The sequence below is a fragment of the Schistocerca serialis genome, chromosome 4 (genome assembly GCF_023864345.2).
Source record: "Schistocerca serialis cubense isolate TAMUIC-IGC-003099 chromosome 4, iqSchSeri2.2, whole genome shotgun sequence".
Classification (NCBI taxonomy): domain Eukaryota; kingdom Metazoa; phylum Arthropoda; class Insecta; order Orthoptera; family Acrididae; genus Schistocerca; species Schistocerca serialis.
The window spans coordinates 30827682-30850357 of record NC_064641.1 but is presented as its reverse complement, the minus strand read 5'-3'; the positions used below and the strand labels follow the sequence as shown (position 1 = coordinate 30850357).

The window sequence follows — 22676 nt, the reverse complement described above, 5'->3', positions numbered from 1 at the left end:
CCACAAGCGTTATTTTGCTTATGTTGCTGTTCACCTGCTCTTCCAAGTACTTTGCTTTCCTAGAGTAAGAGTATTGCTACGTCAATGTCAAACTTCAAAGTTTTTATTTCTTCTCCATAAACGTTAATGTCTACACCAAATTTTACTTTGTTTTCATTTCTGCTTGTTCAATGTACAGAGTGAATAATACGCTCCCCTTTTATGCCACTCGACTCTTATAATTGCAGTCTAGCCTTTCGCTCCCTGTATTTTCATCCCCGCTAACCTCCAAATTTCACATAGTCAACACTGTCGAAGCTTTCTCTAGGTCTAGCAGCAGAAAATGGCATAACGGTAGAAGGATTCATTGTGAATAGAAAGGTGGGGCAGAGAGTGAGTTATTTTGAACAGTGCAGTGATAGGTTGCTCTCACGAACAGTTTAGGTATATACACTGACGTTGCAAGCGGAAGATGAAGAGATCGATGAAGTATGAGAGGACAGTGAACGGGTAACTATGTTTTTAAATGGAGATGAAAATCTAATAGTCATCTGGGATTGGCATGCAGTTGTAGGGCAAGGAGGAGCAGAAGGTATTAGGGAGAATATGGGCTTGATAGTAAAATGAGAAAGGAGGAGGACTAATGGAATTCCGCAATAAATTTCAGCAAGTAATAGCGAATACTCCGTTCAAGAATCACGGATTACTGATGATGAGGAGTAGGTTGAAGTCCAAGAGACTACTCAGGAAAATCAATGGGCAAAGAAGTGCGACACGGAAGTACTAAGGAACGAAGAGATACAGAAAACGCGACAAGCCAAACCGACAGAACAGCATTTTATTGGATGACAGGGTTTGACAGAGATATGCTGTCATCATCGGTTCATCCGATTATGACAACGTAATATCCGATGATGGCAGCTTAGCTCTGTGAAACCAGGTCATCCAATAAAATGCTTTTTAGCACTTTGGCTTGTCAAGTTTTCTTCAGTTGCTATACACTGCAAATCGCTCCCAGACTGACCATGTCAGATATATATAATGGATAGATACCTCGAAGTTCTCTCATGTTATATACAGGCTGAAGTAGAATGGACATCTCTAAAAAGGGCAATGACCGAAGTTGGAAAGAAAAACGCCTGTACAGGGAAGATAAATGATAGAAAACATGGATAACAGAAGAAATACTGCAGTAGTTGACCAACAAAAGAAGAAACCACAAACATATTCTGGTAAAGACGGAAATACATCAATATAAATTTCTTAGTAATGAAATAAATAGGAAGTAGATAGAACTCAAGGCGAAATGACTGCAAGAAATATTTAAATACACTCCTGGAAATGGAAAAAAGAACACATTGACACCGGTGTGTCCCACCCACCAAACTTGCTCCGGACACTGTGAGAGGGCTGTACAAGCAATGATCACACGCACGGCACAGCGGACACACCAGGAACCGCGGTGTTGGCCGTCGAATGGCGCTAGCTGCGCAGCATTTGTGCACCACCGCCGTCAGTGTCAGCCAGTTTGCCGTGGCATACGGAGCTCCATCGCAGTCTTTAACACTGGTAGCATGCCGCGACAGCGTGGACGTGAACCGTATGTGCAGTTGACGGACTTTGAGCGAGGGCGTATAGTGGGCATGCGGGAGGCCGGGTGGACGTACCGCCGAATTGCTCAACACGTGGGGCGTGAGGTCTCCACAGTACATCGATGTTGTCGCCAGTGGTCGGCGGAAGGTGCACGTGCCCGTCGACCTGGGACCGGACCGCAGCGACGCACGGATGCACGCCAAGACCGTAGGATCCTACGCAGTGCCGTAGGGGACCGCACCGCCACTTCCCAGCAAATTAGGGACACTGTTGCTCCTGGGGTATCGGCGAGGACCATTCGCAACCGTCTCCATGAAGCTGGGCTACGGTCCCGCACACCGTTAGGCCGTCTTCCGCTCACGCCCCAACATCGTGCAGCCCGCCTCCAGTGGTGCCGCGACAGGCGTGAATGGAGGGACGAATGGAGACGTGTCGTCTTCAGCGATGAGAGTCGCTTCTGCCTTGGTGCCAATGATGGTCGTATGCGTGTTTGGTGCCGTGCAGGTGAGCGCCACAATCAGGACTGCATACGACCGAGGCACACAGGGCCAACAACCGGCATCATGGTGTGGGGAGCGATCTCCTACACTGGCCGTACACCACTGGTGATCGTCGAGGGGACACTGAATAGTGCACGGTACATCCAAACCGTCATCGAACCCATCGTTCTACCATTCCTAGACCGGCAAGGGAACTTGCTGTTCCAACAGGACAATGCACGTCCGCATGTATCCCGTGCCACCCATCGTGCTCTAGAAGGTGTAAGTCAACTACCCTGGCCAGCAAGATCTCCGGATCTGTCCCCCATTGAGCATGTTTGGGACTGGATGAAGCGTCGTCTCACGCGGTCTGCACGTCCAGCACGCTGGTCCAACTGAGGCGCCAGGTGGAAATGGCATGGCAAGACGTTCCACAGGACTACATCCAGCATCTGTACGATCGTCTCCATGGGAGAATAGCAGCCTGCATTGCTGCGAAAGGTGGATATACACTGTACTAGTGCCGACATTGTGCATGCTCTGTTGCCTGTGTCTATGTGCCTGTGGTTCTGTCAGTGTGATCATGTGATGTATCTGACCCCAGGAATGTGTCAATAAAGTTTCCCCTTCCTGGGACAATGAATTCACGGTGTTCTTATTTCAATTTCCAGGAGTGTAATTCGCAAAAGAAGTGATCGTCGAAAGGAATAAGTCAGCACATAGGAATGTCCAAACAACCTTTGGTGAAATTAAAAGCAATGATGGTAACATTAAGTGTGCAATGTGAATTCAACTGCTGAAACGCAAAACCGAAAACGAGTATGTGGAAAAAGTACACTGAATGCCTCTATGAAGAGAAGGAAAAAGGACAGAAGACTACAGGGAAGAGATAGGGGATCTGGTAATAGAATCACAATATAAAAGAGCTTTAGACGACTTAAAATCAAATAAGGCTGAAGGGTTAGACAACATTCGATCGTAATTTCTTAAATTATTGGGGGTGCTGCAGCAAAACAACTATTCTCGTTGGTGTGTAGATTGTATGAGACTGTACCATTAGGTTTCGGAAAAATCATCCGCACAGCTCCGAAGAGAGGAAGAGCCGACAAGTATGAGAATTATAGCACAATCAGCTTAACAGCTCATTCATCCAAGTTTCTCAAAAGAATGATGTACTAAAGAATGGAAAAGAAAATTGAAGATCCGTTAAACGACGATCGGTTTGGTTTTAGGAAACTAAGGCACCGAGAGGCAGTTTTGACTTTGCGGTTAATAACGGAAGCAAGTGTGAAGAAAATCCAGGGCACGTACATAGGATTTTCGACGTAGAAAAAAAAGGTTCTACAATGTAAAATGGTGTAAGATATTCGAAACTCTATGAGAAAATGTGGTAAGCTATAGAGAAAAATGGGTAACTTGTATTATGTACGAGAACCGAGAGGGAGTAACAAGAGAGGAAGATCGACAGCTAAGTGCTGAGAATAAAAAATGGTATAAGATAGAGATGTAGTCTTTCGCTCCTACTCTTCAATGAAGCAATGACGAAAATAAAAGAAAGGTTCAAGAGTGAGATTAAAATTCAAGGTATAAGTGCTAAGATTCGCTAATGACGTTGCTATTCTTAGTGAAGAAGAATTATAGCATCTCTTGCATGGGATGAACGGTCTTGTGAATACAGAATATGGACTGAGAGTAAAACGAGAAAGGACGAATACAATGAGAAGTAGCAGAAATAAGAGCAATGAGAAACTTAACATTAAAATTGGGGATCTTGAAGTAAACGAGCTGGCCGTTGTGACCGAATGGTTCTAGGCGCTTCAGTCCGGAATCGCGCTGCTGCTACGGTCGCAAGTACGAATCCTGCCTCGGGCATGGATGTGTGTGTGCTGTCCTTAGGTTCGTTAGTTTTAAGTAGTTCTAAGTCTACGGGACTTATGACCTCAGATGTTAAGTCCCATAGTGCTCAGAGTCATTTGAACTACTTTTTTTAAGTAAATGAAGTTGAGGAATTCTGCTATCTGGGCAGCAAAATAACTCATGATGAACGGAAAAGGAAGGGCGTAAAAAGCAAACTAGAGTGCAAAAGGGGCATTCCTGGCCAATGAAACTTCGGCCTTAATCTGGGAAGAAATGTTTGAGAATGTCCGTTTGGAGAACGGCATTGTATTGTAGTGAGACTTGGTTTGTGGGAAAACGGGAACAGAAGAGAATCTAAGCCCCTTAAGATAGGGTGCTACAGAAGAATGTTGAAAATGTGCTGGACTGATTAGGAACGAGGAGGTTCTCCACAGAACAATTGAGAATGTACTGTAGGTTGCAGCTGCTACTCTAAGATAAAAAGGTTGGCACAGGAGACGAATTCATGGCGTTTCGCATCGAACGAGTCAGAATACAGATGACTAAAAAAGAAAGTCTACGAATATAATAAACATAGATCTGTCTTTCCTTCATCTTCAGTGATATGTCGCGGGGCCGCTATTGTCTCACGTGTTTCAAAATTTCACGGAAACTACAGTTCCACGATGTCGGCTACTAAAAGTTTCTGCATTCTTCTGTAAATAATTCTTGTTAGTATTTTCCATCCAAGACTTATTAAGGTGATAGCTCGGGAATATTCTCAACTGTCGGCACCTTTTTTTTCTTTTTTTTTCTTTTTTTGGAACTGGTCTTAATACATTCTTCCTCAAGTCTGATGGTATTTCGCCTGTCTCTAACATCTTACTTCTCAGAAGGCAGCAAGTACAAGGCTTGTCCAGAAACTATGTTTCGATCAGTCGCGAAATGGAAATTACACTGAAAATCAGAAATGTTTTAATTTTCGACAGTTGGATCCACTTTCCAGCTACTTCTCTACATAGTCGACGCTCCAGCTAGGACATCTGTGGCACCGTTATACCAAGTTTCCAATACCCTCGTCATAGAAGGCAGCCGCCTGTGCTTCCGCCAATTCTATATGCCCATCTACAGCTCGTTGTCTGTGCGAAAATGTTGTCTTAATAGCCAGTAGTTAATGTGAGCAGAGGTGAAACACAAATTGAACCAATTACCTTGTAGCGTGGTTGATCTGACACTTCCCATCAAAACGCTGCAGGAGCATCTTCATTGCCCCTGCAGATTGCGACCGAGAATTGTCACGAAGTAGGAACCGTATGGCAGTTCTGCAATGCGGGCTGCATAATATCAGGCGAAATCTCTCACTAGGACCTCATACTTGGCGGTAGACACTATTTTCTGCGCATCTTTATGCGCTCATCATGCACTCATCATGCGCTCAGAACTGAAAAGAGCGAAGTGATGCAACCGACATGGTTACTAGAGACACTGCCAAACACATATGTGCAAAGCTTTACTAGATTTTCACAGTGGTTTCCATTTCTTGACCGTACGGAACTTATTTTCCGGATACCTCCTACTTTCTTGGTCTGTCTACTATCCATTCACCCAGCTAGACGTCCGGCCTATCTGTTTTTCATGTTCAATGCAATCATTATCACGTTTCCCTTTCCTGTCTGTCCAGATCCATTTGTTCATTCTCCAAGTACGTACGAGTGGTGTTCATCAAATAATGCAACACTTTTTTCTCGACCAATTTTGATTGAAAATTGCAGTTCAGCCCTGTAGTTTCATGAAGTTCTGATTGTTGGCTGTGCTACACCTAACATTCAAAATGGCGTCTGTAACGAAAGTGCATTCCAAGCAGAAAATTGTCACTGAGTTTCTTTTGGCGGAAAACGGGTCATCGCAAACATTCATAGGCGTGTACAGAACGTCTACGGAGAAATGGCTCTGAGCACTATGGGACTTAACATCTGAGGTCAGCAGTCCCCTAGAACTTGGAACTACTTAAACCTAACTAACCTAAGGACATCACACACATCCATGCCCGAGGCAGGACTCGAACCTGCGACCATAGCGGTCGCGCGGTGCTAGACTGTAGCGCCTAGAACCCTCGGCCATTCCGGCCGGCGATTGTTTGCAGACGACGCTGTAATTTCCCTTCTAGTAAAATCATCAGACGATCAATTCCAATTACAAAATGATCTAGACAGAATTTCTGTATGGTACGAAAACTAACAGTTGGCACTAAACAAAGAAATGTGCGAGGCCATCCACGTGGGTACTAAAAGAAATCCGATAAATTTTGGGTATACGATAAATCGCACAAATCTAAGGGCCGTCAATTCGACTAAATACCTACGAATTACAATTAGGAGCAATTTAGACCACATAGATAATATTGTGGGGAAGGCGGTACAAGGACTGCGCTTTGTTGGCAGAACACTTTGAAGGAGCGACAAACCCACTAAAGAGACTTCCTACATTACACTTGTCCGTCCTCTGCTGGAATATTGCTGCGTGGTGTGGGCTCCTTACCAGGTAGGACTGACGGAGGACATCAAAAAAGTGCAAAGAAGGGCAGCCCGTTTCGTGTTATCGCGCAATAGGGGTGAGAGTGTCACTGATATGATACGCAAGCTGGGGTGGCAGTCACTGAAACAAAGGCGGTTTTCTTTTCGGCGAGATCTATTTACGAAATTTCAATCGCCAACTTTCTCTTACGAATGCGAAAATATTTTGTTGACACCCACCTACGTAGGGAGAAATGATCATCATTATAAAATAAGAGAAATCAGAGCTCGAACGGAAAGATTCAGGTGTTCCCTTTTCCCACGCGCCATTCGAGAATGGAATAGTAGACAAGTAGTATGAAAATGGCTCGATTAATCCTCTGCCTGGCACTTAAAGTGTGAATTGCAGAGTAACCTTGTAGATGCAGATGTAGACTCTGAAGGCGATATTATGTTTGATGTCGTCCCTCATAGTGTAAGAATCAGTTATGAACTGTTGTGTGCTACCCTCAAGAAATTGAATAAACGTCTTCGGCCTGTTCGTTGTCACAGGAATGCAATTGAACTTCGCCTTTCACATGACAACGCAAGGCCTCTTACAAGCCGCCGCACCAACTGTAGCTCACGAAACTTCATGGAACTCTTCTTCTCCACCCATCCTACAGCCTAATTCTCGCACCTTCCTACTTTCATCTGTTTGGCCCAATGAAGAATGCACTCTGCGCAAGTGCTACATGGATGATGCGGAGGTCAACGATGCAGCAAGACGTGGTATCACAACAGAAGTGCTCCCAGCAAGATGGCGTAAGACCATCGCATTGAAGGAAGATTGTCATTAAAAATAGGGTTTTTGGCCAAAAACGTGGAGTTTAATATGGCGTACGGGAATTCTGAATAAAACAAAACTACTTTCACAAGAAAAATGTGTTGCATTTCTTATTGAACGCCCTTCGTATCTCTCTACTGCTCTTTGACCAACGCTTTTTAGCCGCGCGGAGTGGCCGCGCGGTTTGAGGCACCAAGTCACGGATTCCACGGCCCCTTCCGCCGGAGGTCCTCCCACGGACATGAGTGTCTGTGCTGTTCTTAGCATAAGTTAGTTTAAGTTAGTTTAAGAAGCGTGTAAGCCTAGGCTCCGACGATCTCAGCAGTTTGGGTCCCTTACAAATTCACACACAAGCTTACAATGCAAATTTTTTGCAAGATTACCACATGTATAAACTATCTCTCACTGCCATATGTTAAAATTTGTAGTACTCATTAAGTGAAACTTCAGCTTTAGACATACTGGAAGCTATGCTTCGAAAACTTTCAAGTTATTCAGTGTACCAAAAGCGGTCCAGATGACTTTTATTCTTCTATTTCCTGCAGTGAATGTTTCATCCATGGTCTAGGGGTAGCGTCTTTGAATAGTTCACAAAACATCATCGGTCCGTGGTTCGAACCTGGAAAAACATAAAATAAAAGTAACTAGCATTGGCGGCCAATGATTCCCAGCATAAGAAGTCACCCTCATTCTGTCAACGGCCTTGTCGAAGAGGATGGAGGAGTGCGTTGAGATTCAGGGCACTGTCTTGCCCTTGTGGTGGGTTACTGCCCCTAAATACCGAGTTGAGGATGCATAAGGCAACAGGAACCACTGAATTAGAGACACATAAGGTGTATCCACAGCACATGTGGGCTCTAATTGTAAAAGTATCATGATGATATTTCCATTGGCAAAAGATTCCGGATTAGTTCCCCATTCGTATCTCTGGGAGGGGACTGCCAAGGGGCAGGTGATCGTGTGAAAATGATCGAAAAACCAACGAAAGGATTACGTTCTACACGTTAGGGCTTGGAATGTTATAAGTTTGAACGTGGTAGAAATACTAGAAAATCTGATTAGGGAACTGCAAAGGCTCAATCTAGATAAAATGGGTGCCAGTGAAGTGAAATGGAAAGAAGACAGGGATTTCTGCTCAGACGATTATAGGATAATATCAACAACAGCAGGTAATGGTATAACGGAGGTACGATTCATTACCAATAAGTAAGCAGGACCGAGAGCGAGTTATTGTGAACAGTTCAATGATGGGGTTGTTCTGATTAGAATCGACAACTAACCATTGCCGACAGCTACAGTCCAGGTATACATGCCGACTGCTCTATCAGAGGCTAGAGAGGTGGAGGAAGTATATGAGGATATTGAATGGGTACTTCAGTACGTAAAAGAAGATGAAAATGTGGTAGTTATGGGGGATTGCAATGCAGTTGTATAGGAAGGAGTACAAGTAAGATTTACCGGAGAATATGAGTTTTGTACTAGAAATGAGAGAGGAGAAAGACTATTTGAGTTCTGCAAAAATTTCAGCTGGTAATAGCGAATATTTTGTTCAAGAATTACAAGTGGACGAGGTAAACTTGGAAAAATCCAGGAGATACTGGAAGATTTCAGTTAGGTCACATCATGGACACGCAGACATTCCGAAGTCCAATATTGGATTATAAGGTGCACCCAGAAATAGATACAGACTCAGCTCACAACTTACTAATGATGAAGAGAAGGCTGAGGTTCAAGAGACTAGTCAGGAAGAATGAATACGGAAAGAAGTGGGATACAGAAGTACTAAGGATTGAAGAGATACGCTTGACGTTCTTTAATGCTGTACATACTGTAATAAGGAATGGCTCAGTAGGCAGTACAGTTAAAGAGGAATGGGCATGAATAAAAAGGGCAATCACAGAAATTGGAAAAAGAACGTAGGTACAAAAACTGTAACTGCGAAGAAACCATAGGTAACAGAAGAAATAATTCAGTTGATGGACGAAAGGATGAAGTAGAAAGGCGTCCATGGAAATTCAGGACTACAGAAATACAAAGCTAATACAGCACTAGCAGCAATGACGACAAGAAAGGAAAACTGGGTTAAAGTAAATGATTATAAAATTGGGCTGAATGGAATTACAGTGGCTAGTTAAATTTCGAAAATGTTACAAATATAATTAATGAATCATTGAAAAGTAACGGTCCTCAGCGCACTACGTGAGCAAATTTACTCTCTCTGTAATTACTGTCGGTGAATACTGAGTAATTTACGTAAGAATCCTTGGTTTTGTTGCATAGTGAAAACAGAACAAATGGTAATTTCGTAGGAATATGTTACATTGTGCATTTCAGTTAAACAACAACCCACACATATCAGTTAATAATAATCAAAGAACAACAGAATGGCGGCAGTAGTAAACAGTTACGTAAGTGTAAAAATTCCCTGACGTCACTCCTGTAATGCTTATCGTCTTAAATTTTACTTAAAAATTATTTATGTTTGTTCAATACTGAATACCGTGACCGCCCCGATAGCTGACTGGTCAGCGTAATGGATTGCTGTCCTACGGGCCCGGGTTCGATTCCCGGCTGGGTCGGAGATTTTCTCCGCTGAAGGACTGGGTGCTGTGTTGTCTTCATCATCATTTCATCCTCATCCGGTGCGCAGGTCGCCCAATGTGGCGTCGAATGTAATAAGACCTGCACCAAGGCGGCCGGACCTGCCCCGCAAGGGGCCTCCCGGCCAATGACGCCAAACGCTCATTTCCATTTCCAATACTGAAAGCCGTCATTTAGCTTCAAAATTATGGTAAAGGTATAGCATCGTTCAGTAATCACTTTCCTGTAAGTCTCAGTTACGTAATTTGCAAAGTCAAAATTTCGATTGTACAAGAATGGAGGAAGTTCGTGATATGATTTTACTGACTTATTGGTTTCATGCAACTTATTATTCAATAACAATTACTGCTAATCACTTGGTGCAAATACTATTATTATTTGCTCAAGACTTAACAGACATTTTTGACTGACTCCAGTCCTGTAAAATTCAAAACTTATTTGTCCAAGAAAAATACTCAAAAAATATCTTTTACTGGATATTGGTATGTTAAGTACTGTCTTTCAAATTACTGTTTACTGGACTCGAACACTTCTGTTAATTGTAGTCTTGCAAATAACGGAAATTTTAATTATTATTATTTCTTTCATGAAACATGAAACACTGCAATAGTTTCTCAGTAATCATGACTCTCTCGGATCATCAGTAATTGACAGGATGGATCCTACTTAGATATTTTGTCTAAGGTAAAACTGAAGAACAAGCGCTTTTGTGCAACTGGATATTATTCGAATACAAAATGAGCTACGACACTGGCTAGCCGTACACAAGGCTGACCAAGTAATAGTTGGCTCTTATTTCAGGTTGAGATGTCGTCGATGCAATGTAAGGCATTGTTCTTTAACACTGTGTAGCACAGGCTCTGCTCTTGTAGCTCCGTGACAAATTAAACTGGGCCCACAGTAGTCTTTATGTGGATTTGCATCCTCTTGTAGTAATTGTACTGTAGGCGTTTCATGCCGTATACTTCGAACGTCCACACCAAACTATTCGACGAGCCATGACACAGTTTATCATCACTGCGTTATGACCATTTCTCAACAAACAGGCTGCAGCGCGATTCGCCTCGACTCTGTGTTTCGACACTTCCCTACGTTCTGCTCTGCACTGTACTGAAGCTGAACTGCTGGATAATGCAACTGATGGTTCACTTCACTGTCTGACAATATCGTATCGCCCTGACTAAGCCAGCGTGCCTACTTGCACTAGATTACGACTAACTTTTGTTTAACTTTGCAATGATGAAACATTTTAATTCATCATTCAGCCCTTAGCACACTTACTTATAAACTTTGATACATAGAAAAATTAAGTCGAAAAGTAAAATTATAAAAAAAAAAAAACTGGTAGCCCACAGAGTTGTTGTATTACATCTGCTCGCGTTTCATTGATCCACATCGGTAGATGAAGATACATGGAATCGTTCTTCCACCTGAAATTTAAATGAGAGGTCTGAGGTCATTTGTATTTACACAAATCACATAAATAGTAAATTTCACAAAACCTATAACATTTAATATTGTCTGCCTACTCATTTAAAATTTTATGTGACGCGACTTCCTCCTAATACTATCCACTCATATTTCTAAAATCATTGTGACATAACCTAACATAAACAATAAATACACGGTACATGTTACTATTATCGTTATTACAGCATAAATACTTGTCATGGATCTACAAAATGTCAGCTACAAATTGATGAAAATTTATACTTCTTGCACTTAGCACAAGCAATAGTCATTCCTACTTTGGTAATGTTTCAACATACCTAATCTTCTACCAAACTGATGGAAGACCAGACAGAAAGTATTAGAGTAGGTAGAGGAACGCTTCCAGTTTTGAAATGAATTTGGATACTCATTATCTATTTCACTGGATTTCTCGTGAGTGTTCAGGAGGACAACGTCCACAACTTAAACCTTTACTGTTTTTACACTTCGTGTCTTTTAATCCATACCTAGCATGTTCCTTCATCTTTTCCCTTACCAATACTTTCTCTGTGATGTGCCCAAATCTTGCCTTGGTGGAAAGTTAATTAAATCCTCTACTATACTCTTCAGTTTGTTACCAAACATGATTCCAGTTGAAGTAAAGCCTGTACTTTCATGCTAGATGGAGTTCATAATGTCTTTTATTTCAGATATAGATTTACCGCACACCCTGTAGTTTCTGTGACAGTATGTCCTGAAATACTTACCCAACTCACACATACAGCCGTTTGATGGGTTGCTTTGAGGATGGTATGTCGATATATGAATAACCTCCACACCTTTTTCTTTCATTTCGTAATCCCACATTTTAGATATAAACTCAGGTCCGTTGTCATATGATATTGCTTTCGGTCTTCCAATATGCATAAAAAAATCATATCCCAATTTACTGAATATTGCTTACCTGTGGCTGTTTGTAAAATACATGGCTGTACAAATTTGGAAAAAATTTCTAATATCAGTAACATATACGCAAAGTTTTTGTAAATGTCTGTAGCCAGGATTTCTAGGTTCTCCCTAGGCTGTACGTTTTGCGTTGGACAATGACTAATCGCATTTGTCACACTTACTTTTTGACACTCCCGCAGTTACATTCCTGGTCATATTAACAAATGTTATCAATTCATGTTTACACACTTTTTATATTTAGTTGGCCAATATATTCGATACTTTTCCTTACTCTCGTACTTCCATAAATACAGTATGCCATCATACACTTTCTAATATTTCCTTAACTTGGCACCTTCTTCGTCTTTGGCATCGAACTTAGTTTTCAATCATTTCAAACACTCATCCTCAGACAGATAAAGACATATGCTCCTACATATGTTTTATACCATCCTTTTGCCAGCAACTTTCTTGAAGTACATCATTTTGAACATTCCATCTGAATTTTCCGTATTGGTTTATCCACCTGGAACAAATGGTAACCTTGACAAGGCGTCTGCTACACTGCTGTCTACGTCTCTTATGCAACAAATTTCGTAATCAGATATCTGTACAAACAAAGCCCACATCGTCAGTCTGTCATGAAAAAATGACAATCCCTTAAAAATGTTCATGTCTATGATCGGTATGTGTTTTCACCTTATGCTCCCATAAAAAACCCACTGAATTTCGTAAAACCCCACATGATAGCTAATGCTTCTTTTTTTGACACAGTACAGTTTCGTTAGAGTCCTACTCACAAACATTGTAGAGTGACGTTCTTAGCTTCCCTCTACTTCTATTTCTTGAAAAATGTGAACTGTGACACCGTAGTCACATGAATCTGTCCTCATGTGAAATGTCAAAGACAAATCTGTATGGTGCAAAATAGGTTTTTTGTAAGCCCTTGGTAGACCTGTTGATAACTATTTGACACTTTTTTGTCCAAACAAACACAGTTACTCTTCAACAAATCGCACAAATCTGGATCATTAAAAGCCCATCGCTTTACATACATACGATAGAAATTACATAAACCAAAGAAAAACTTCAATATTTTTTCGTCTATGGTAGTTGGCACTCCCTGATTGCTTCCAGCTTCCATGGGTCTTCAGCTATTCCTGCAGTTGCTATTATATGGCCGAAGAATTCCAATTTCTTTTTTACAAATTCACACTTCTTTATTTTCAAAGTCATTTCAACTCATTACACTGCTTCAAAAACCTCAATCAATAGTTTGCACTGCTCTATCTGTAAACCCATGCAACCAATAATTTGTCAACACTGATAGTTTCTCTGCAGCATAGCTCTTTCCCTAATACATCCTCCAAGGCTCATATAATCATGGACATCGACGTGTTTAATCGTTATACTGATAACATGTCCCTGTCAAGAGAAATGCCATCAGTTTTCTTGCATCTGGTTCGAGTGCAATCTGCCAGTATGCTGTCTTCAAATCGTAGCTCCTCATGTATTTCATGCCGTGGAATTACTGTGGCATATCGTCTAAACATTCTCGTCGATCGTCACTCAAACATTAGTACACTTATTTATAAATTTGAAAGGAGTTTAATAAGCGCATTTTTTCTCTTATATCACACTAAATCTAGCTTGATATCTTCCTTGGTACCACGGTAAGGTCACCATACTAACTGTTTGTCACCCCTGTACAGCGTTGTAGAAGGTGTAGAAGTGGTAATAGGCAGTAATGTGACGCTACATGGCTGACATACATCATGGCAATGAAATGGCGTCCATGTGCCTGCAGTTGCATGGTTGTTGGTGTTGTGGACTTCAGCCTGTTCTATACAGCTTTCCGGGCTACTCTATACTGTGCAAGCTTCGTCATCTCTGAATAACTACTGCAGCTAACATCCTTCTGAATCTGCTCACTCTATTCATATTTTAGTCTTCCTCTACGATTTTTACCTGGCACATTTCCCTCAAATACTAAAATTGTGATCCCTTGATATCTCAGAATGTGTCGTATCAACCGATCCCTTCTTTTAGGCAAGTTGTGCCACAAATTTTAGGTCCCCAGTTCCTTTCAGTACCACCTCATTAGTTACACGATCTACCCATCTCATATTCAGCATTCTTCTGTAGCACATTTCAAAAGCTTCTATTCTCCTCTTGTCTAAAAAGTTTATCGTCCATGTTTCACTTCCATAGATGACTACACTCCATACAAGTACTTAGAAAAAGACTTCCAAACATTTAAATTTATATTCGATATTAACAGTTCTCTCTTCTTTAGAAACGCTGTCCTTTCAATTGCCAGTCTACATTTTATATCCTATCTACTTCGAGCATCATCAGTCGTTTTGCTGCCCAAAGAGCACAACTCATCTACTACTTTAAGTGTCTCGTTTCCTAATTTAATTCCCTCAGCATCACCTGATTTATTTCAACTGCATTCCATTATACTTTTATTGCTTTTGTTGATTTACCTCTCATATCCTCTTTTCAAGACGCCATCTGTTCCGTTCAACTGTTATTCAAAGTTCTTTGCTGCCTCTGACAGAATTTCAGTGTCATTGGGAAAACTCAAAGTTTTTATTTCATCTCCCTGAACTTTAGTTCCTACTTCAAGTTTTTCTTTTGTTTCCTTTACTGCTTGCTCAGTGTACAAACTTTCAATTTAAATATTTCAGTGCTCTTCTCGCAGTATCTCCCATCTCATCTTCATCTCCGGCCTCTTCCATTTCCATGATACTGCCTTCAAGTTTATCTCCTTTGTGTAGAGTCTACTGTCACATGAACAAGGATATTTATTTTAATATTCACACCTTTATTTCACATCTGTGGATACTCCCTTCTTACAACACGATTATAGCCGTGGTCACAGCGCTATAGGGATACTTTGCAGGTTCGACGAACTCTCAGGCACCTAATCGCACCTTGATTGTTCGGCTAAGTCACCCGATCTTAATCACATAGAAAATGGCTGGAATATTTGGAGCAGCGGGCAAAACGTAGCAATCCACATTCTCGTAGTTTTGTAACTCTGCTTGATTTGATTATCAGTGAGTGGTTCAGTGAATGTGACATAGCTAACGAAACTTGTGGATTCCCCTGACTTAATGCAAGAGGCGGTGCTCACGAAGAGTTAAGAAAAATTAGTGACGTCGTTACAAACTACTAAAAGTAGTTTTGCAATGGTGCATTTAATTTATGAGACATACTTAGTGTAGAAAATTGGTTTTTGGCTGCAATCAATAAACATATGTTGTCACACTTCTTCGATGAGTAACTATTTTTGGTTTTCGCCCAAGACTCAGTGCAATAGATCCATTCCGTAATAATCCTCTTTCGATGTGCGCTGAAACACGGTTTACTTGCAATCATAAAATCTGCCGCTGCTTGTTAACTCTCAGTTCAACGCATAAACTACACCAACGTACTATATGCCTTGACTTTCTAACATTTTCAAAGCTGATAAACGTAGCAAATGAAAACTGTGTTTCGCAAGGAGACTCGAATCCAAGACCTTACCATTCGAGAGCAGTGGTCTTACCGAGTGAGCTACTCAGATATGACTCGTGGCCAGCTCTCACATATTTACCTGCACCAGTATCTCGCTTGTAATTTCCAATTTGATCGAAGTTAAATTGTGAGGCATGAGTCATGCCTGAGTAGCCCAGTCACCGAGAGAATTTCCCTCGAACTGCATGGCTCTGGATTAGAGTCACGCTCCGGAACACAGTTTTAATCTGTCAAGAATTTTCAACACAGTGCAGATTTCTCTGCAGAACGAGACATTCGTCCAATGTTACAAAATTCGATGCATAGGCACACTCAGTACATTGGTCTACACTTTCGAAGCATTTCTTGCGACTCTTTTCAGCCACTTAAAGATACTAGCACCTTCGACACGCTACGTGGCGAATGTTATGTCTGAGTGATGTACTTGCTGTTTGGTTATCAGGTTTCGTGGGACTATGTGCGGCAATTCTACTTGGTCATTTAATGAGACAGTACGAGGAGCGGTCGAAAAGATTCTAGCCCGAGATAGTTACCGTAATGTCTCGCACAAGCAACAACACCTACTTCTATGGTGACCCTTTTTGGGAATGCATGTGAAATTTCGCGGCTCCAGCTTCGGTAGTTTTGCCGCTAGGATGCGTAGTGAGCCGTAGTGTAAGCAAAATGGCGAATATCGAGAGAATGAAGAACCGTGCTGTAATTGAATATCTTCATTTTAGGCAATGACACCCAATGAAATTGAGGAGTAAATGGTGAATAAACTTAAGGTCAGAGCTCCGTCTGATGCAGCAGTGAAAAACTGGGTGTCAGAGTTCAAGCATGGAAGGACGAGTGCGGAAGATGCGCCAAGGAGCGGAAGGTCTGTCATCGTTGCCACTGATGAAACAGTGACTGCAATTCACGATACAATTTTTGCAGAATCGTCGAACAAATTTGCAGCACACTGAAACCACATTTGGAAGATCCCATTGGCGTGCTCATGACATTGTTGTGGATATTTTGGGAATGCGCAAAGTTTCGGTGGATCCTGAAAGACTCGAATGCAGATCTGAGACGGGAGCGTCTGCAATGTTGTGAAGAAATCGTCCGCCAATTTGAAGCGAATGATGACGGCTTTCTTACAAGGTACGTGACAATGAACAAAATGTGGGTTCACCACTATGATCCTGAGACAAAACAACAGTCAAAACAAACATCCTTCATCCCCTACTCAAAAAAAATTCCGGGTGCTGAAATCAGTCGGTAAGGTGATAGCATCGGTCTTTTGGAATGGAGAAAGGGTAAGTATGGTGGATTACTTGGAAAAGGGCATAACTATAAATGCATCATACTTTTGCACCTTCCTGCGCCTTTTGAAAGAAGAGATAAAGAAAAAAAGGCGCGGAAAACTGGCGCGAGGAATTCTTTTGCATCAGGATAACACACCGGCGCAGAAAGTCCTCGCAACAGTGGAAACTGCGTGACTGCGGGTTAGAATTGTTTCGTCATCCGCCATATGCTCCAGATTTGCCTCCATCGGACTTTTTCAGCTGTCCTCATCGAGGTATATCAACAACATTTGTCGGCAGCTGAGGGTTTCAGTTAATTACCAGCCTTACTAGTGCCTCACGCACGAAAGAATAAATAGCCGGCGGCTAGGTTAGTTAGGTTTAAGTAGTTCTAAGTCTAGTGGACTGATGACCTCAGATGTTAAGTCCCATAGTGCTTAGAGCCATTTGATTTGTATAAATAGCCCCCGTTCCGCAGCTCTCACGGTCCACATACTGCTGAGAGTGAAGTCTTGCTCAAGCGGGCTGTTCTTGCGTTTCAGAGTGTTCCACAAGATGCTGTACCAGGCGCCGAGTCCGCAGCGCAAGAAGGAGCAGGCGCCCAAGGAGAACAAGTTGCGGCTCTTCCTCAAGCGCAGCAGTGAGCCGCTGCTCAACCTGCAGAACGCCGCGCAACAGGTACGGCAGCGACTTCTGCCCGCTCAACAGGTGACCTCCGGTGCTCACTCAAGCACGACACGCCACGCCTCCAGGCCGCCACACCCTCGTGCTGTCAGCTACGCCCGCTCCTCGACCCATTCACACGTTCTGCCACACACTCTACGACTACCATTCTGACCGACAATCCTGGCAGTCATCACCATCCATTTCCCCGTTTCTCAACAAACCGCTTCATCTCCCAGAAAGACCACCCTCAGAACACCCTAAACCAACCGCCACTATCGTATCCGTTCTCCAGCATGCCTCGCATTCTACAGTAAACCTTCTTTGTTCCATTATAGAGACAGTAATATTGTTTCGTAGACAATTGTGTATGCAGATTTGAAGAGTGTCGTGTTGTAAGAGTCACAACAAATAAGCAATTGGCAATTGTGTGTGTAGTGTTCACAACTGTAGTACTGTTTAGCTTACTACTTTCATCGTCTTTATGTAGCAGCACTTCCCCTCCATCAGATATCGATGATTTCGTAGCTGCCAGAAACATCTGCCAGCTATGTTGTTCCCAGCAGAGCCCTAGAGTAAAGACAAGTATCGAATTTGTACCGTCAGTGGACGAAAGAAATGTGTTTTCTGTTTTACGTCACTGAGGCACAACGAGTTTATGTCCATGTTTTCACTGTTTTTAGCGCTTTACATGTCTCTAGACGTCTGGTGATGGATACAAACGTCTGTTCACTTTATAATGGCAGTCCTCAAAATAAACAGGCGGGAAGGAAAGTGCTACACCGTGAACACCCTACCGACGTGATGTTACAGTATTTCCCTGTCTGTCGGAAATGTTGATAAAAATTTCATCCTTATGCGAGCTAATTTTAAGCAGAAAAAAATCTGTCTTACAGAGAATGGTGAAAGTAGATGGTGGCTGTTGAATGCGTGTAGCGTTACTGGAATAATCAGGTGCTGAACGCAACACAGCACACCCAAAGGACGTCCATATGCAGCTTATCACCATACTGCAAACATTGAGAATGATCGAGTCATTGCCATGGCGGACACAGGAACATCGTAACGACAAAGGGCACAGACATTTAACTGTGTGCTATGACTGCAAATGGAGTGGTAACGAGATGCCCTAAGGACAGCAGGGTGCCCCGCATCCTGATGTAGCATGTCTGGGAAGCGATGGAAAGGCGTCTAGTTTCATATTAGACTCCAGCGAGCAATCTTTATGAACTGAAGTAGAATGTGTTTCAGACATGGCAAGAAATTACTCGATCTTCCAAGGCTGTTCGCTTCGATGCCACAACAAACAGGTGAATGTAACGGCTGGTTATAATTAAACTTTCCCTATTTAACACGTCATTACACGGAAAATAATTACCGTTCGCGTGCCAACTTCAAACTTGGTAGTATTAATGCTAAGGACACGGGGAAGAGAAAGAATGCAGAATAAATTCAGTTGAAACACTTTTAATGTGCTGCTACGGTACGTCATACCATTAAATGCCGGTACCATTACTGCTACAAAATGGATCAATATGGCGGCCATCAGTGTTCGGAAGAGTCTGAAAGCGCAGGATTGCATTCTGCACAGCAGAACGAAGCATGTCCTTAGGTATGCTGGCTGCCTCTCTTGATATGCTGCGCTTCAGATCCGCACCTGTGTGATGTTCCCCTGATAAACTCTGTCCTTCAGGTAGCCCCACAACTAGAAATCACAGGGAGTGAGATAAGGTGATCGTGTCAGCCAAGCTTTTGGAAACGATCGGCTGATAATTCGATAGTTTCCAAATGTGTTTCGGAGAAGCAGGTGAACTTCACGAGCGATGTGCGATGGAGCCCCATCTTGCATGAAAACTGTTGAGTTCTATGCGGCTCTGTCCTGCAGGACGGAAATAACATGCTGCCGGAGCATATTGCAGCAACGCCGGCCAGTCACACTGCACGTCTTTGGTCCTTGATTGTTCAAAAAAGAATGGGCCAGTGATGAACTAGCCGTGACACGTTCACCTTACAGAGAAACTTCCCACGCACAGTGGCTGGAGGCGAAGATCCCCACGCTCGGCAATCCTGTGTGTTCACCTTACCCGTCATAGAAAAACAACCTTCGTTTGTCCGTAGGACGGTCTAGGGCAGGGCTTAACAACTGGCCGGTTTTTAGCGCGAGTACTCGCGTCTGCTCAGGCACGTGCTCGCGAGCAGCTGCAACGTCCTGGAGTAGGGAGGGAGGGGAGGGAGGGGAAATGCGCGCGCACGTTTGAATAGGGCCGCAGCGTGCCTATTGAATCCGCGACGACTGTGTAACGTTTAAAGTACTACGATCAGCTCTTAACAGTCACTTCGCTGGTTAAGAATCATGTGAAGTCGCCGTTGTGTAACCCCAACCATGCTTTCGCAGTTCAACCCACATTGGGAGGAATTGTATCTGTTTACTGAAAAAGATGGTGTTGCAAAATGTTTAGTATGTCACAAAACGCTGAATTCTTTTACGAAATTTAATTTACAGCGACATTATATGTCGTACCACGCGAAAGACAACGGACGTGGAAAATGTGATTGACCAGATCGTGCACAGGAAGTTATTAAACTTAAAAGGAAGCTATCCGAAGAAGATCTGGACGATGAAGAAAAATCAACTGAGGCAGCTCTCAGAGTGGGTTACAAAATTGCCTTGCTTTTAGCAAAATCCCTGCGCCCCTTAACTGATGGCGGTTTAATAAAAGAATGTTTGGTAGTTGCAGCGGAACATTTGTGTCCATCTCAAGTTGAACAGTTTCGGATTGTACCATTATCTGACATGACCATTATGCATCGCATACAGGACATGGCAGACAACGTCCAGAGTCAGCTTGCAAATATCTGTAAAGATTTTATGGCGTATTCTCTAGCTCTGGACGAAAGTGTTGATATCACTGGAACAGCGCAGCTTGCCATATTTATTACATCTACATCTACATCTACATTGATACTCTGCAAGCCACCCAACGGTGTGTGGCGGAGGGCACTTTACGTGCCACTGTCATTACCTCCCTTTCCTGTTCCAGTCGCGTATGGTTCGCGGGAAGAACGACTGTCTGAAAGCCTCCGTGCGCGCTCTAATCTCTCTAATTTTACATTAGTGATCTCCTCGGGAGGTATAAGTAGGGGGAAGCAATATATTCGATACCTCATCCAGAAACGCACCCTCTCGAAACCTGGCGAGCAAGCTACACCGCGATGCAGAGCGCCTCTCTTGCAGAGTCTGCCACTTGAGTTTATTAAACATCTCCGTAACGCTATCACGGTTACCAAATAACCCTGTGACGAAACGCGCCGCTCTTCTTTGGATCTTCTCTATCTCCTCCGTCAGACCGATCTGGTACGGATCCCACACTGATGAGCAATACTCAAGTATAGGTCGAACGAGTGTTTTGTAAGCCACCTCCTTTGTTGATGGACTACATTTTCTAAGCACTCTCCCAATGAATCTCAACCTGGTACCCGCCTTACCAACAATTAATTTTATATGATCATTCCACTTCAAATCGTTCCGCACGCATACCCCCAGATATTTTACAGAAGTAACTGCTACCAGTGTTTGTTCCGCTATCATATAATCATACAATAAAGGATCCTTCTTTCTATGTATTCGCAATACATTACATTTGTCTATGTTAAGGGTCAGTTGCCACTCCCTGCACCAAGTGCCTATCCGCTGCAGATCTTCCTGCATTTCGCTACAATTTTCTAATGCTGCAACTTCTCTGTATACTACAGCATCATCCGCGAAAAGCTGGATGGAACTTCCGACACTGTCTACTACGTCATTTAGAAGTGTTAATAGAGATCTTCAGGTGAGGGAGGAGCTCCTCGATGTAGTAGCCATGAAGAACACTACAACCGGAGGTGATATTTGAAGTAGTGTTGAAGAAAGTGTTGAAAATATAGGATTGTCGTGGAATTCTTTAGTTTCAGTGTCTACAGATGGTAGAGGCATACACTAAGCTAATAAAATTATGTGGCACGTGTACATTCTCCTTTATTTGTTTGATTTGTCGCAGTAATAATTCGTGAGTGATATCCCTGCAGGTGGCCGCGGATTTACATTGACTGGCGGCAGCTGTTGTGTGCGCCACGTGACTTTCCCCACTCTCCGCTCTGGTCTGGTAGTGGGGGTAGAGTGCTCGCGCTGCTCCGTGCTCGCGCCTTGCTGCTCACAGCTTGCTCCGCGAGCACGTATGTTGTGAAGCCCTGGTCTAGGGTCAGCCCTCGTCAACTTCAATCGTTGCGAGAAAGTTGAGAGCGAAGTCAACGTGTCGTTGTGCGTCCTGTGGTGCAAGCTGCTGTACGATATGGATCTTGCACGGATACCATTTGAGAAAGGTTCGAAGCACCTTCCGTTCAGTAGACCACGGGATGTTCAACTGTCTTGACACATCACGTGCACTGCCTGACAATCGGGAATTGTGTGCAGTGTTGTCTGCCATAGCAACAGCGATTTCATCAACCACCTTTGGTGCAACCGGTCGCCGGCCTCTTCCCGGAGCGACGCCCAGTTCTCCAGTTGATTCGAACTTCATCGTGCTCCCCACAGCAGGTGGAGAAAGAGGACCCTTCCGTAATCCTGTATGCCGGCGATATTCTCGAAGTGTAGCTGCAGCATTTCTGTTGTTTTGAAAAATAAAAGCTTCACGAATAATGCCTCGCTCATTTTGTCCAAGCTCATGTGGACAAGTCAACAAGAGCACTGCGACTGGTCAGGTGTGTAAGGCTATGAATTACGATGACTGATCACTGTGATCACTGCACCTGGTAGCCATAATTGGAACTGGACGGTGGTGCTGCGACGCATGGAAATCATACACCCCATTCTCTGGACATTAATGCTGCCAAGTGTGATACTCGTACGGTAATTAGTTTCCGTGTTATAATGTGTTAAACAGGGAAACTTTAATTATAACCAGCTGGTATTAGCCCCAGCTGAGGGCACACCACATATTAATGCTGATGGGTCAGTTCTGAATGGCCTGAAAGTTTG

The 22676-nt window shown here is 43.0% G+C and overlaps 1 protein-coding gene across 1 annotated transcript in view; it reads left to right on the top strand.

The window, feature by feature from the left end:
* The window catches only part of LOC126474175 (serine-enriched protein), a 138947-nt gene that overhangs the window by 44269 nt on the left and 72002 nt on the right, over positions 1-22676 (top strand). The window contains exon 2 of the mRNA XM_050101635.1: positions 17542-17677. Within this exon, the coding sequence (XP_049957592.1) occupies positions 17542-17677 (136 nt within the window). The remainder of the gene's footprint in view (positions 1-17541; positions 17678-22676) is intronic.